The 13,172-nt window shown below is 40.1% G+C and overlaps 1 protein-coding gene across 1 annotated transcript; it reads left to right on the forward strand.

Annotated features, from left to right (window-relative positions):
- Positions 1-1,909: 1,909 nt before the first annotated feature.
- Positions 1,910-5,202, forward strand: LOC132978411 (E3 ubiquitin-protein ligase TRIM39-like). Its single transcript, XM_061043618.1, has one exon. It carries the CDS (start codon positions 2,191-2,193, stop codon positions 3,562-3,564), a length of 1,374 nt encoding a protein of 457 aa, XP_060899601.1. The 5' UTR covers positions 1,910-2,190; the 3' UTR covers positions 3,565-5,202.
- Positions 5,203-13,172: the final 7,970 nt, after the last annotated feature.

The raw sequence follows: 13,172 nt of genomic DNA on the forward strand, positions 1-13,172 counted from the left end.
ATACATTAAATGCAAAGTTGTTGTTTTTTTTTTTACACGAGGAGAAATGTTTAATTGATTGAATAATCTAGAGGGCTGAGATGAGGAATGTTATCAGCATTTTAAAGAGTGGTCTGAAAACAATAATTCATAATAGTGAATATTGAATAATTGATCTGATCACTAGTAATACATAGTTACATACCTTCCTCTTCTGAAAAAGGACCACCATGACTCGATATGCTGATTCCCTGTTGATGAGCTGTAACTGTGTCTTGACGAGCCTCCATAGTAGTCCGTATGTGCATGGCGGAGGGCACATTGTATTGCTGCAATTGTCCCATGTTCTGTTCCGAGGTCAGTTCTTAATCTCATTGGGATCACACCAACACTTTTAATATACAATTAATATAATTGTGCGCGATGACAGATGGGTTGTTGTTAGTAGTTCCACAAACAAGCCACATTATTCTCATCGAAAAGCCATCTATACATCCTGAGAGGGCCGATCCAAAGGGTTTCTGTTTGTCATAGCCATCTGCATGCCATCTGTAGTTCAGACTCATGGAATGATACGTGCGTCTTGTAAACCTCCGGCGTGTTCTCAAAGCCGTCCCATGTGGACTTATTGTTTCAACAAGCTCATTACTACTTCTCCTTTCACACAGTTTGTGTTTTTGTTGAAGAACTTGCCACATAGTCCGATAGCCGAAGAGTTGCCCTGCAGCTCAGTCTGAACCTCGGCTAGTGGAGAATAGTTCCATCGTCTGTACAAAGCTGCTTCTTTTAAACGTGTCTTTAGCGTACGGATACTCATATGAATGTTGTGAAAGGTTGACAGCATATCCAATATCACCTCATATGTATGGCCTGCATCAGAATATTCTGAGAGTAGAGAGTCTGATTCTCACGGTTTCGCTCATGTTTTGAAATCAACCTGCGGAAGCATGCTGCTTCCAGTTAAAAAGACGGACATTGCGTTCGTCCAATCAGCGACGATCCTTGTCAACTGCAGGTACCTACCTTTTCCGGTTTGAGTTAATGTCATTGTGTTTTTTGATTTGTGGTTGTGTTTTTTGATTTGTGGTTTTTGATTTGTGTTTGTGGTTTTTGATTTGTGGTTGTGTTTTTTGATTTGTGTTTGTGTTGTCTTATTTGTGTTTGTGTTTTTTGATGTGTTTGTGTTTGTTGATTTGTGTTTGTGTTTTTTGATTTGTGGTTGTGTTTTTTGATTTGTCGTTGTGTTTTCTTATTTGTTGTTGTGTTTTGCACTTCAGGGCCACCGTAGGTACATCCTCCTATAAATGTCCCAAATCTCCTCCATGCAGAGCAACAGGGACTCAGATCTTCAGGAGAAAATCAGGAAACTATGGACCCAAAAACTGAAGCTACAAACTAAAACAAAGAAAAACAACATCTTCTTTGTTATGAATGAAAATCACCTTCATCAGTCTTCAATGTTCAGACTCGTCACACCAGAGATATTTAATCTGTATATAACAGACCCTGTTACAGGCCTGATGACGTGGTGACGTATCGTTAGCTTGAAGTTAGTTAAAGGGGAAATGTGCAGATGTTTAACCAGCTGTGTATCACTACAGTAGAGATATTATATGTAAATGAACAATGTGTCACTCCCTCAGTGTTAACTGTGAGGAAAGCTTCCTGCTCATGTACGGGCCGATTCAAACTACAACCTGTACTTCTGCATTTTTTCTGTGCTTGCTCATGGAGAGACGCCCTGAGAGAGGGGCGGAGCCAGAGTCAAGACATCCCATCTGAGATCAGCTGGTGAGAACACACGTGAGCAATCCACTGTTTTATGGCAGAGAACCATAGCCTTGGACTTAAAGGTGCTGACTCTCATTCGTGCTCTGAAGAAGCTCCGCCCCCTCACCTGTCTCACCTTAGACAAACCAGGAAACAGGCTGTTATTCTGCCTCACTCTGAAGAGACACACACACACACTGACAGACGGACCGACCTGCAGACACAAACCAGCACGACTTCCACTGAGAGAGGACAGGAGGAGGAGGGGATACTGGGAGTACTTGTTATACTGGGATACTGGGAATACCAACACTTCAACCTGCTGCTGAATCCACAAACTGAACGTGAGTCTCAAAGAAAAACAATCAAGGTGAGAGAAACTCTGAGGGACGGGGAGTAACTTCCTGTTTTTTCTGCTGCGTGTTTTGACTCTGAGATAAAATGGCGTCCAAGTTAGAGGAAAATCTGAGCTGTCCAATCTGCCTCGAGATCTTTAAAGATCCAGTGATCCTATCCTGCTTCCACAGCTTCTGTAGAGTGTGTGTGCAAGACTGCTGGAAGGAGAAGGAGAATAAGGAGTGTCCACTCTGTAAGAGGAGACATTCAAAGGAATTATTACCTCTAAACTTTGCTTTAAAGAACCTGTGTGAGAGTTTTCTGCAGGAGAGAGATCAGAGAGCTTCAGAGGATCTCTGCAGTCTGCACTCTGAGAAACTCAAACTCTTCTGTCTGGACCATCAGGAGCCAGTGTGTGTCGTCTGCATAACTTCAGAAAAACACAGCAAACACACAATCAGACCCATCGATGAAGCTCCTCAAGAACTCAAGAAGAAACTTCAGGAAACTCTGGAGAAGAAGTTAAAATTTTGTGAACAAGTTAAAGTGAAGTTTGATCAAACAGCAGAACACATTCAGGTCCAGGCCCGACACACAGAGAGGCAGATTAAGGAGCAGTTTAAGAAGCTTCACCAGTTTCTAGAAGAGGAAGAGGAGGCCAGGCTGTGTGCACTGAGGGAGGAAGAGGAGCAGAAGAGTCAAAGGATGAAGGAGGAGATGGAGGCTCTGAGCACAGAGATAGCAGCTCTTTCACACACAGTCAGAGACACAGAGGACGAGCTGAGAGCTGAAGACGTCTCATTCCTGAAAAACTACAAGGCTGCAGTGGAAAGAGTCCAGCAGCGCCCCCTGCTGGAGGATCCACAGCTGCCCTCAGGAGCTCTGATAGACCAGGCCAAACATCTGGGCAACCTGAGCTTCAACATCTGGAACAAGATGAAGGACATGGTCTCCTACAGTCCGGTCATTCTGGACCCAAACACTGTTTATCCAGACCTCATCCTGTCTGAAGATCTGACCTGTGTGACACGAGGAGAGAGACAGCAGCTTCCTGATAATCCAGAGAGGTTTGATTATAACAGGTCTGTCCTGGGCTCTGAGGGCTTTAACTCAGGGACTCACAGCTGGGACGTCCAGGTTGGAGACAGTACACGCTGGACACTGGGTGTGTTAGCAGAGTCTGTAAAGAGGAAGGGAAGCAAACTGTCTGGATCATGGAGAATATGGTTCAAAGATGGTAAATACAAAGCACGCTCCCCATCACATCCAGACACTGTTCTCTCAGTGAAGAAGAAGCCTCAGAGGATCAGAGTGAATCTGGACTGTAACAGAGGAGAGCTGTCGTTCTCTGATCCTGATACTAACACACACATACACACACACACACACACTTTCACTGAGAGGATGTTTCCATACATTTACACTTTGGATAAACTGAAGATTTTACCAGAGAAGATCTCTGTGACTGTGGAACACTAATACATGATGATGATGTTCTGAATCTTCGTCTCTGATTCTCTTAGGGTTGTGTGACTACGTTGTCATGGTGATGGTGATGTTGTTTTGTTGAATCATTCATTATAACTTTGAGTATTTCCACAGCAGGTCAAATCTTGATCCTGATTGGTTGGTTTGTTGGAGTCTATTTAAAGATAATCTGCTCAGCGTGTTAACTGGTTAACTCATCTGTTGCTTCAGCTGCTGTGAACGTTTGATTTCAGACTTTTTCACTTGAACTCTAAGGAGTCCCTGAAGGCATCATCTGTATCTTTGTGTGCATTATGAGTTATTATCCTGCATGGAGAGAATAAAACAGTAATGATTATTATCTGATCTGAAATCACTCTACATTTGTAGAATAATAACTTCAGATCATCACGTTTTACTCTTCTTACTAAATCGTAGTTCCATCTTTAATCTTGTTGGTGTAGTCAGGGCTGTAACCAGGGTTTAGAAAATAGTGAGGTCCAGAATTCTTTCTGTTATCGTATTCAAGGCATTTTGGGACATGCAAGATTCATGGCCAAATGATACCTTCAAATTTAACAGAAGCTAAACACCCAAACCAACACAAACTCACACACACATTCACTTCCTGTATGTAAAGTGAATGATCTGTAGATCACGTGCAGCCCGAACTACGGGTGGTTACCCAAACAGAGCATCCATGACATTCAAAAGTAAACATTTTAAGCAGCTTTCAGTTCTTTTCCTGCATTCTGGTCAGTTTTCATTCAACATTTTTTGTTTTGTTTCTGCAGAACATTGTTTCTGTTTCTTTTTGTCCTTCTTGTGTCTTATGCACAATAATGAATGCATTGATTGAATATTTTATAAACATGTGGACTGGACAGTTGACTCTGCACTATTCCAGCTCTGCAAAGTTTCTGTTTACAAGCAGCCAATATGTAAAAGTGATATATAATTTAATACGGCATTATTTTGTTTCTGAACTTGTAAGAATGGCAAACTGAACTTTTAAACATGATCCAGATTGTGATTAATTTTCTGTGACAAATGGTCATACAGTGATCTTATCTTTGATGTTTTATTTGGTTTATTGATGTTCTTGTTTTAAGAGGGGTTAAGACAGTTTGATGACTATCGCACTGAGAGAGAGAGAGAGAGAGAGAGTGAGAGAGAGACAGAGAGAGAGAGTGAGAGAGAGACAGAGAGAGGGACAGAGAGAGAGAGAGAGAGAGAGAGAGAGAGAGAGCGAGAGAGACAGAGAGAGAGAGAGAGAGAGAGAGAGAGAGAGAGCAGTTTTTGATTTTTCCTTACTTATTCTTCGGGGCTCTAAGTAACTCAACACTCCTGTTTTTAAAAGTTTGAGTCATTCTGGAGCTTCATTCTACAAAGGTATGGCTCTGTAGATTTGTTATCATGTTTGAAATGTCAAATATCAGACCTGAAGACTGTCTTTGTCAAAGCTTTTGTTCATGTTTCTTTACCATCTTCATCTTCAGTGGATGAAACGTCCTCTGAAGAATCCAAACAAAGAACGCTTTATGTTCTTTGAAAACAACAAAGAGTTCAAAATAAAGAGTCAAAATATCTTGTTAGTGTGAATCCTCTTTCACCTGTAATCACTCATCAATAAAGTATTTCTACACTTGATCTGAATCCGTCTTTATAACTGGTGTTGTGTGTTTTATTGATGCTTGTAAATGTCATCATGGACGACTCTTTCTCCTGACAGAATGAGTTTGTCTCTGTGATTAATAATAAAGTTATTCTTATTAATTCAGGTGTTTCTTTAACTCCAGTCTGAACCTGCGACATGTGAAATCAAGTCGATCAGTGTCGTCTCTGACTCGTCCATCAGGTCGGACAGGAGAAAAGAAATGTTTTGAAGAGTTTGATTCAGAGATCCAACGAGCTCTGGAGAACACGGGTTCATTATTGAAGGTTAACCACCTGATGAACATCACATGTCAGTTATTGAACACTTTAACCATTTGAAGATTCATTAGAGGAGGAACAGCAGCTCACAGCGACACTTAAACCCCTCCACCACGTTAAGCTGATGATTCTTGGAGGGAACACTCAAAATATTGATTGTAATTCAACGATTGAAACTTTATTCCCTTTTAGGAAATTATTAAAAATAAAATAACTGTTTAAAGAGAAGTTGAAGCTGAACTACGCAGGGTTTCGAAAACTAGAATGATTTTGAAAGTAGCATTCCCTCAGTGCCCCGTCTGCACCCCCTCCCCTCTGTGCTCCCTCTAAAGCCACGCCCCCTCACTTACATACACGAGCGCCATTAGTGGACCTCAGCTCATCTCTTGCATTGTGTGTCTTAGAGGTAATTTTGTGTGTCTGTTAGAGGTCATTTTGTGTTGTGTGTGTGTTAGGAGTAATTTTGAGTGTGTGTGTGTTATAGGTAATTTTGTGTGTGTTTGTGTGTTATAGGTAATTTTGTGTGTCTGTGTGTCTATGTGTGTGTGTGTGTGTGTGTGTGTGTGTGTTAGAGGTAATTTTGTGGGTGTGTGTGTCATAGGTAATTTTGTGTGTGTGTGTGTGTGTGTGTGTGTTATAGGTAATTTAGTGTGTATGTGTGTGTGTTATAGGTAATTTTGTGTTGTGTGTATGTTAGAAGTAATTTTTTGTGTGTATGTTATAGGTAATTGTGTGTGTGTGTGTGTGTGTGTGTGTGTGTGTGTGTGTGTGTGTTAGAGGTCATTTTGTGTTGTGTGTGTGTTAGAAGTAATTTTGTGTGTGTGTGTTCGAAGTAATTGTGTGTGTGTGTGTGTGTGTGTATATGTGTGTTTGTGTGTGTTAGAGGTCATAGACAGCAAATTAATAATACTTTGAAGATAGAAAACTGTTTTTTAGACAATCTTGTTCACAGAAAAATGTTGTAACATCTGCATTAACATGAAGCATATAAATCCACATTAGCAGCTTTAATAGTTACATGTAGAAATCACAGCTGACAAACATTACATTAAAAAACGTCAGTAATTAACTCTTTAAATGTATTAATAAGACAAATAAACACGTCTCCATACCTGAATCAACAGAGAGAAATACAGAAATCCACGAGCTGTGTGAGTCTGCAGGAAGAATCTTCACGGATCAAAGGCAAACGCGTCATTAACGGGAGACGACGGGGTTTCCCCCCCTCCCTGCAACGGCGCTAGCTTACCACAAATACACACATTAATTAGCCGTTATTAATCAAGATGAAACTAATAAATAACTTTAAATATCGGACTCGAAACTCCGCGAAACTGACACAGGACAAGTCGAATATTACCAGGAACATAACACCACAGTTTGGTTGAATATAAATCACACAAAAAATACTTTAATACGAGTTTATCGGCGGAGCGTGACTCATCAGTAACTTACCTCTGACCGTGCTGAAGACTGCTGTGGCGGGAGCGCGCACCGTGCACGCTCATTACGCGCACGCACGTACCTCCGTCTTCACACAGACACACACACACACACACACACACACACACACACACACACACACACACACAAACTCCGAAATAAACAGTCAGGTGGATAAAGAAAAACGCAAAACAAGATATAAAATGAAAAATTCGTGTTTTGGTGAAATTAATAAGCTGTCTATATCAACCTGTTACATATAGCCTACACCCCCCCCCCCCCTCCACCCCATATATCTCATCATGAATGAAGAAAAGGAAAAAGTAGGCGCTGTACCGTACAAGTCATAAAATATACAAAGTGCAGCAAGTATTTAAACAAACGTGCAGTAAGAACACGCTGTGTCATTCATTTGTAGAGTGTGGTTATAAGAGCCGACATTTTCAGTACAAACACATATAGCACATTCATTACATTATTTTATGTAGAGTGAAAAATAAAAGAACAAATATGAATGTAAGGAGGCAATCGAGGAGAGGTATTATACATTTGGGTTCTGATACACAACTTCACTTTGAAGGAGGTGTACAAAAGAGGCCCCAGATTTTCCATAAGTCACTCAGCTTATCTTTAAAGGTCCCATATTATACACATCACACTTCACCATGTTTCTCTAAAACTAATATGTAAGTCAGTAAGTAAGTAAAAGTTTATTTATATAGCACCTTTCAAGAGCAGACGTCACAAAGTGCTTCACAATAAAACAAAAACAGAGTACAAACAGTCACATAAAATCAAATACAGACAGATCAAACAAAGGCAAGTCTGAACAGATAGGTCTTTAGCTGCTTTTTAAAAGTGCCACAGAGGTCAATATGTTTCTGTAGTCTGTCTCAAAACCCCCAATGATGACATCAGTCCATCCTTTCAATCTTTTGCCTGCTCTACTTTTCAGTAAATGAGTGTTCAAACAGGTTGTTACTTTGCATGGTTACTTAAAGTTTCTGGATCAGTTTTAAAACATTAAAGAAAGACATGTTGGTTGCAGCACGACACACATGCACCCACCTTCAGCTCAGGAGAGATTTCCTCTGCAACGGTGGCCAGCCAAGAGCCCTTCCACAGTTGCGCTTTTAAACCACCAGGTGGCGACAAACTAACATAAATGTGACAGCCACATCAATTTAGCAGAAATTCAACATAGAGGTTAATTCTAACTCTGTTACACTGCTTGAAAAGTGCAGTTAAGGTTTAAAGAAGATTAAGTGCATTAATTGCACGAGGAACAGGAGACAGTACTGTTCCTGTTGGTCTTCGCCCTGGGCAGCCTGAACCTCCGACCAGAGGGGAGAAGAACAAAGTCCTCCAAGAGAGGACGACGGTCAGAGCTGGCCAAGATCGACTTTGCTCTCCTCACAATTTGTCTGTTTCAGATATCCGACAAGGAAAGCCTCTGAGTGCCGATTATTGTACTTGCTGTTTTAATGATAGTGGACAGACGGTTTGTGTTGTGCACTGAAAGGTTATTACCATGATATGAAAACAAAAGGTTAAAAATGGAACCAATAAAAGATTGGTAGAATAAAACCATCAGTGTCTTGCCCACATTCAAAGTATTTAGTCTATGTAGAAAGTAGAGTCTCCGCAGGCCCTCTTTGCAGATTGCATTTGTGTTGTGGTCATGATTCAAGTTATTTCCAATCCCTGTGCCCAGGTACTTCTACAAGTCAACATTCTCCACAGGTGTGCCTTTGATTAGAGTTGGGAAAGGCTGAATGGGAGGTTTTCCGTAAGTGGATGGCAGAAATCTCACCACTCCACAAAATCTTTTACAAATGGCCTGTGATCGACCTCTCCCTCCTGGAGCAGACTAATTAAAACAGTGTCGTCTGCAAACGTTGGGAGAAGCCTGTTGTCAAAGTTGCTCCTGCAGTCATTTGTCTTTAAAATATACAGTGAAGGGGACAGGACACACACCTGGGGTTGGCCTGTGGATGACAACCGCTTCACTGATAGAGCACCAGTCGCCCTGACTGCCTGGGGCCTGCAAGTTAAGAAGTCCAAGATCCATTTCACCAACCCAGCATCAAGGTTACAAGTGGACAGCAGTTTATTTTCTAAAATGTGTTCAAAAAACACAAACACAAATCAAAAATCACAACCACATCAACTCAAACCGGAAAAGGTAGGTACCTGCCGTCGACAAGGATCGTCGCTGATTGGACGAACGCTATGTCCGTCTTTTTAACCGGAGCCAAGCAGAGAAATGTCAACGAAGTAAGCGGAGATTTAAAATGCATGATGTATTGCCCAAATTGTGGCAAAGAGCTCCCAGAAAATGTACGGCCGTGGTTTGCAGTGGTTGTGGCAAGAGGTCACGAGACTTTCCATCCATTAAGAGTGATTGTATTATCCCCTGTGACTGCTGATAAACATTGTTTGACTCTGAGGCAGTCACTTACAGACCTGGGGCTCGTTTCTGAAAGAAGGTTGAACAAACCCTCAGTCTGACCCTGAGCTCTGAGTTGATTTACTCTCAGGTGGGAAACTCTGAGTTTTCGGTTCCAGATCAGCAGATTTGAATTTATTAAATAAACTCTGAGTATGTCTACTCGGTGTTCAGCGCGTGTGTTGTGCCCTGAAAAAGGGTAAAATGAATAAATGGACTCAAGACACGATGCTTCCTCTGTCAGCGTCATGCAGAATGATTTAATTTATCTTTTTCAAAATGATCCACATAGTCACAATGGTGCTTTCTTTTCACAGGCAAATATGAAACATAACAGGTAAGTACAATAGAATAAAATAATCAACAGTGTTGAAAATACAAACAAAAATATCCTGTCTATCACTTTACTTCATATTTCTTCTGTTGAACAATTTCTTCCTAACAAAAAAATATATGTGCTCACTGACACGATTAAACATGAATATTCTCAACCATGACTATTCTTATAAACACTTTCAGATTCTGAATCTTAATATACACACACGTCCAGACCTACACACACGCTCATGCCAACACTGACCTCGTGTGGTGACGTGTGGACGACATACAACACGGAGCTAACCTAGCTTAGTGTCTCACTGAACTTTCATAAAATGTAAATACAACATTTTAAACATCAACCTTTCTGTAAGTTCCTAACAATAAACACGAAAACATCTCTAGAAACATCCTTTGTAGATAAACACAGATATATATTATCTTTTTACCTGAAAAAGGGTAAAATGAATAAATGGACTCAAGACACGATGCTTCCTCTGTCAGCGTCATGCAGAATGAGGCCTCGCGGCTGAGAGCTCCCCCTTCCGGCCTCGGCAGGCATCACTAATCAATCACATGCATTATCTCTTGATAGACATTACAGGTAGATGACAGATTCATAAATCTTGGCAGACATATCTGTATATTTCAAAGGTTTTTAACAAAAAAATTTTAAAGTGTTTTAAATCCTTCAGACTGAATCTGTTTTAACACTGATATCTTTTACAAATTATTAAACTTAAATGAACTTCTACAATTGTTTTATGACATTTTTTACAAGAATTCGCTGTTTTATTTATAACTTATCAGTTATTTCAAATAAATTACACCTATCACACGTGCACCACGATGATAAAAAGCCAACATGAATGGAGCCCGATACTATGATTCACCATGGCAACAGGTGACAAAAAAGAGATCCTCCTACTTTAACCATCTCAAAATACATCAATATGTTCATGTGGCCATACAGAGAATATGAACAGGTTTTAAGAAGGAACAAAAAGTAAAACTGCTGCAGCGCAGCGGCAAAGGAGAGAGAAGTGGTGTAAGAGAAAACAGCTGCTCGTAAAGTCTATTAATTTAATATTTAATCAGAATTAAAATATTGCAGGTCAAAACTGATGGACAATTTATTTTCATTAAGATGCAATCCAGCAGAAGAAAATCGACTTTTAAACAGCTCAAAATGAAATATAATAACACAATAGGCTCATATAGATTTATAGTTAACTTCATTCAGAGTCTATTTGAATCTGCATTAACTTTATCCTCAACATAAAGCTGTATTCACACACACAGGCTAAATGTCCTCTCACCTTTATCCTGTTTAGTTTATAAATTAACATCTCCTGACGTTAATGTAGCCTAGGCTCTAATTCCCTACGGAGTAATGCAGCCCCTTCATACCGACTTAAAGACGCCATGTTCAATAAAATAGTTTGTTTTATACGCTGTAGTAGGCTATTGCCATCCTAACATATCATATTAAAACATATCATATTAAAACATATCATATTAAAACATATCATATTAAAACATATCATATTAAAATATATCATATTAAAACAACCTGGATTTTTATTCAGACAAACGGTGAATCTTCACTAACACGGCGTGATACGGACTGAATGAAAGAATGAAGAAATGAAACAGTGTTTCTGGCTCTGAAAGAGGAGACTGAGAGAAACTCAGGGTTCACTGAAGAAAACCAGCTCACGACCAGGTTAGGTTCACAGACTCAGTTACCATAGTAACTGACTCAGAGGTAAAGTAACCTCTCCCTCTGAAACGGGCTGGAGTTACCCCTCTTTCTCAGGTTTGAGTGACCTCCTCTTCTGAAACAGAATACCCAGAGTTTCCCTCATTTCAGGGTGAACTGACTCAGAGTTTACACAAAACCTTCTTTCAGAAACGGCCCCAGATCTGTTCATGTATTTAGATGTTTTCAAACCGTGGAGACAGTTCACACTTCACGGTTCTTGTCCTGATTTTAGCTCCTTGTTTTTTATTTTGCTGTTTCTTTGTTTTCATGGCTTACTCTCATTTGAAAAAAATGCTATGACATTTTATTTACTAACAAATATGATGTATTCTGCATTTTTTCCAGCAACATATGTTGGTTTTCAATAAATGAAACAAATACCTTTATGAGGGTAAAATACTGGTGTGTACAGATGTTGTGATTTCTTTAGCTTGTGACTTCTGTAGCATTAATGCACAGTATCTGCTGTTAACATGGCATACTATACAAGGAAACTGTCTACTAGATGTTCTACATGTAGTGTAAATCGTGATATCAGTTCACACAGAATAAAATATTTTGTGCTTTTCCAGTTACCAAACCTGAAAATAGAAAGTACCACATTTGAGAATTTTGGTAGATCGTCCTTTTATTAACAATTAAAACCCTTTATGCCACTTATATGTCAGTTCACAATTAAGACTCAGTAGTTCCCAAAATATAAGCACTTACAGTCCAGTCAGTAATGTAAAGCCATCTCCTGCTAAAGCAGAAACATTTTTTCTCAGCTATAGGTTTACTGTAACATGGAATATCAATCAATCAATCAATCAATCAATTTTTATTTGTATAGCGTCAACTCATAACAAGTGTTATCTCAAGACACTTTACAAGAAGCAGGTAAAATACCTTACTTTTTGTCTGTTAACATTACAAAAGAGCAGGTAAAAAGACCTTACTCATTGTTATGTTATAAAGAGCAGGTAAAAGACCTTACTTATTGCTATGTTACAAAAAGCAGGTAAAAGACCTTACTTATTGCTATGTTACAAAGATCCGGCCTATCCATCATGAGCACTTTAGCAAAGCAGCAAAAGTTACAGTGGTAAGAAAAAACTGTCTTATTAAAAGGCAGGAATCTTTGTTCTGGCAAGCCGTCAACCGATGATCTTGAGGAGCCTAAGAGAGCTCAAGAGCTCCCAGGAAAGTAGGTGGTTAGTGACTGAGATTTATAGATAGATACATGCAGTAATATGATGTACTGTATATGCACAGAGAGGGAGAGAGAGAGAGAGAGAGGAGCTCAGGGTGCCAGTTCCCCCGGTAGTCTAAGCCTATAGCAGCATAACTAAGAGCTGGTCTACACCAGCACCAGCCCTAACTATAAGATTTATCAAAAAGGAAAGTTTTAAGTCTATTCTTAAAAATACAGACTGTGTCTGCCTCCCGCACCCCGGCTGGAAGGCAGTTCCAGAGGAGAGGAGCCCGATAACTGAAGGCTTTACCCCCCATAGTATACTTGGAGACTGTAGGTACCACCAGCAGGCCTGCACTCCAGGACCGCAACGCTCTCGAGGGACAGTACGGCACTAGTAGCTCCTTCAGGTAAGATGGTGCCTGGCCATTTAGAGTTTTGTAGGTGAGAAGAAGGATCTTGAATTCTATTCTAGACTGTATAGGGAGCCAGTGCAGAGAAGCCAGGACAGGAGTGATATGGTCCCATTTCCTGGT

This window comes from Labrus mixtus, chromosome 8 (genome assembly GCF_963584025.1).
Source record: "Labrus mixtus chromosome 8, fLabMix1.1, whole genome shotgun sequence".
Classification (NCBI taxonomy): Eukaryota; Metazoa; Chordata; class Actinopteri; order Labriformes; family Labridae; genus Labrus; species Labrus mixtus.

Coding starts and splice junctions, on each gene's coding strand:
- LOC132978411 (XM_061043618.1), top strand. CDS start 2,191: ATGGCGTCCAAGTTAGAGGAAAATCTGAGCTGTCCAATCTGCCTCGAG.